Raw genomic sequence first — 1,574 nt, forward strand, 5'->3', positions numbered from 1 at the left:
TTCTTCCTCTCGTTCCCTCGGTATTATCATCGTTATCGCCTTTGTTGTTATTATTGGCGCTATCATTATTTGTTTCTCCCTTGCCTTTTATTGTGATTGCAGCTAGTAATGCTATTATTCTCCCATGTTTTATATGTCTCCCTTTCATCGAGATTTTTCCTTCCTCTCGTCCGCAGAGATGGCGGGTTGGCCGGCCAAGTGGGTGTGCGTGGTGTGGGCGTGCCTCGTCAGTGTGACGCGGGCCTTCTGTCCCACTGTGTGTAACTGCGACGACACGGTGCCCAGCGCGCGCTGCGTGGGCGTGGGCATCAACGTGGTGCCCATCCTGTTCAACCCGGGGCTGCGGCGCCTCAACCTTGCGCACAACATCATCAGCTCCGTGGCGCAGGCGCTCGTCTTCTTCGACCGCCTGGAGGAGCTGGACCTGTCGCACAATGTCCTCACCTCGCTGGGCGTCGGCGACCTGGAGGCGCAGTCGCAGCTGCAGGAGCTCCGCCTCGCGCACAACAACCTGACCCACCTGAAGCCCGGGGCCTTCAAGGGCCTCGCGTCCCTCACCCTGCTCGACCTCAGCCACAATGGCATGCCGGACCTGCCCGCGGGCGTGCTGGCGGACATGCCGCTGCTGACGGTCCTCCTCCTCGCCCACAACAAGCTGCACTCGCTCACCCAGAACACCTTCCGCGGCCTGCGCAGCCTCCACGTCCTAGACCTGTGTGATAACTACTTCCGGCACGTGCCCTCCGCGGCGCTGGGGCACCTGCAGACGCTGAAGTCTCTCCACCTCTGCCGGAACCGCCTCACGCGCCTCGACGTCGACACCTTCAACACGGAGGGCCTGACCTCCCTGTCGCTCGACACCAACAACATCGACTACATCGCCGACACCGCCTTCCACCGCGTGCAGCGCCTGCAGAAGCTGAACCTCAGCGACAACCTCCTCCGCGACGTCCCCGTGACGGCGTTGGCCTCGCTCGTCATGCTCGACTCGCTGATTGTGAGCAAGAACAACTTCACGGCGCTCGGGGAGGGCGCCTTCCGCAGCCTCAGCCGCCTGGTGACGCTCGAGGTGTCCCGGTGCCCGCGCCTGGCCGCCCTGCACCCCGCGGCGCTCGACAGCTGCGTCAGCCTCCAGAGTCTGACCATCTCCCACAACCCCTACATCCAGCATCTTCCAGTGAGACTCCTCAGCGCGCTACCTCGCCTCCACACCCTCGACCTCCGCGCCAACAGCCTCCGCAGCGTGTCGGAGGCCAGCATGCCATGGGGATCCCTGGCCCGCCTCGACCTCCGGGACAACCCGCTGGTGTGCAACTGCTCCATCCGGTGGCTGGCGGCGCTGCTGAGGGCCTCCAACACCTCCCTCGCCGCGCCGGACCTCCAGTGCGCCGCGCCGGAGAAGCTCAAGGGCCTCTACCTCTCCAGGTACTGCTCGCGACCCGCTTGCTCTGCCGCTGTGCCAGAGCTCCTGCCTGTCCTTCCCGCCCGCCTCGAGTCCTCACTAAGTCACTGACTGGAGATTCAAGCCGCGTTGCTCCGTGAGGCCAAAGTCACGCCGAGTCTCGTACTTGGGC

General features: G+C 64.1%; 1 protein-coding gene across 1 annotated transcript in view; it reads left to right on the forward strand.

The window, feature by feature from the left end:
* Positions 1-1,574, forward strand: part of LOC119585854 (chondroadherin-like protein) — a gene marked incomplete at its 3' end in the record, with an annotated part of 46,361 nt that overhangs the window by 40,773 nt on the left and 4,014 nt on the right. The window contains 1 exon segment of the mRNA XM_037934585.1: positions 177-1,425. Within this exon segment, the coding sequence (XP_037790513.1) occupies positions 179-1,425 (1,247 nt within the window). The 5' untranslated portion in view covers positions 177-178.

This window comes from Penaeus monodon, chromosome 20 (assembly GCF_015228065.2).
Source record: "Penaeus monodon isolate SGIC_2016 chromosome 20, NSTDA_Pmon_1, whole genome shotgun sequence".
Classification (NCBI taxonomy): Eukaryota; Metazoa; Arthropoda; class Malacostraca; order Decapoda; family Penaeidae; genus Penaeus; species Penaeus monodon.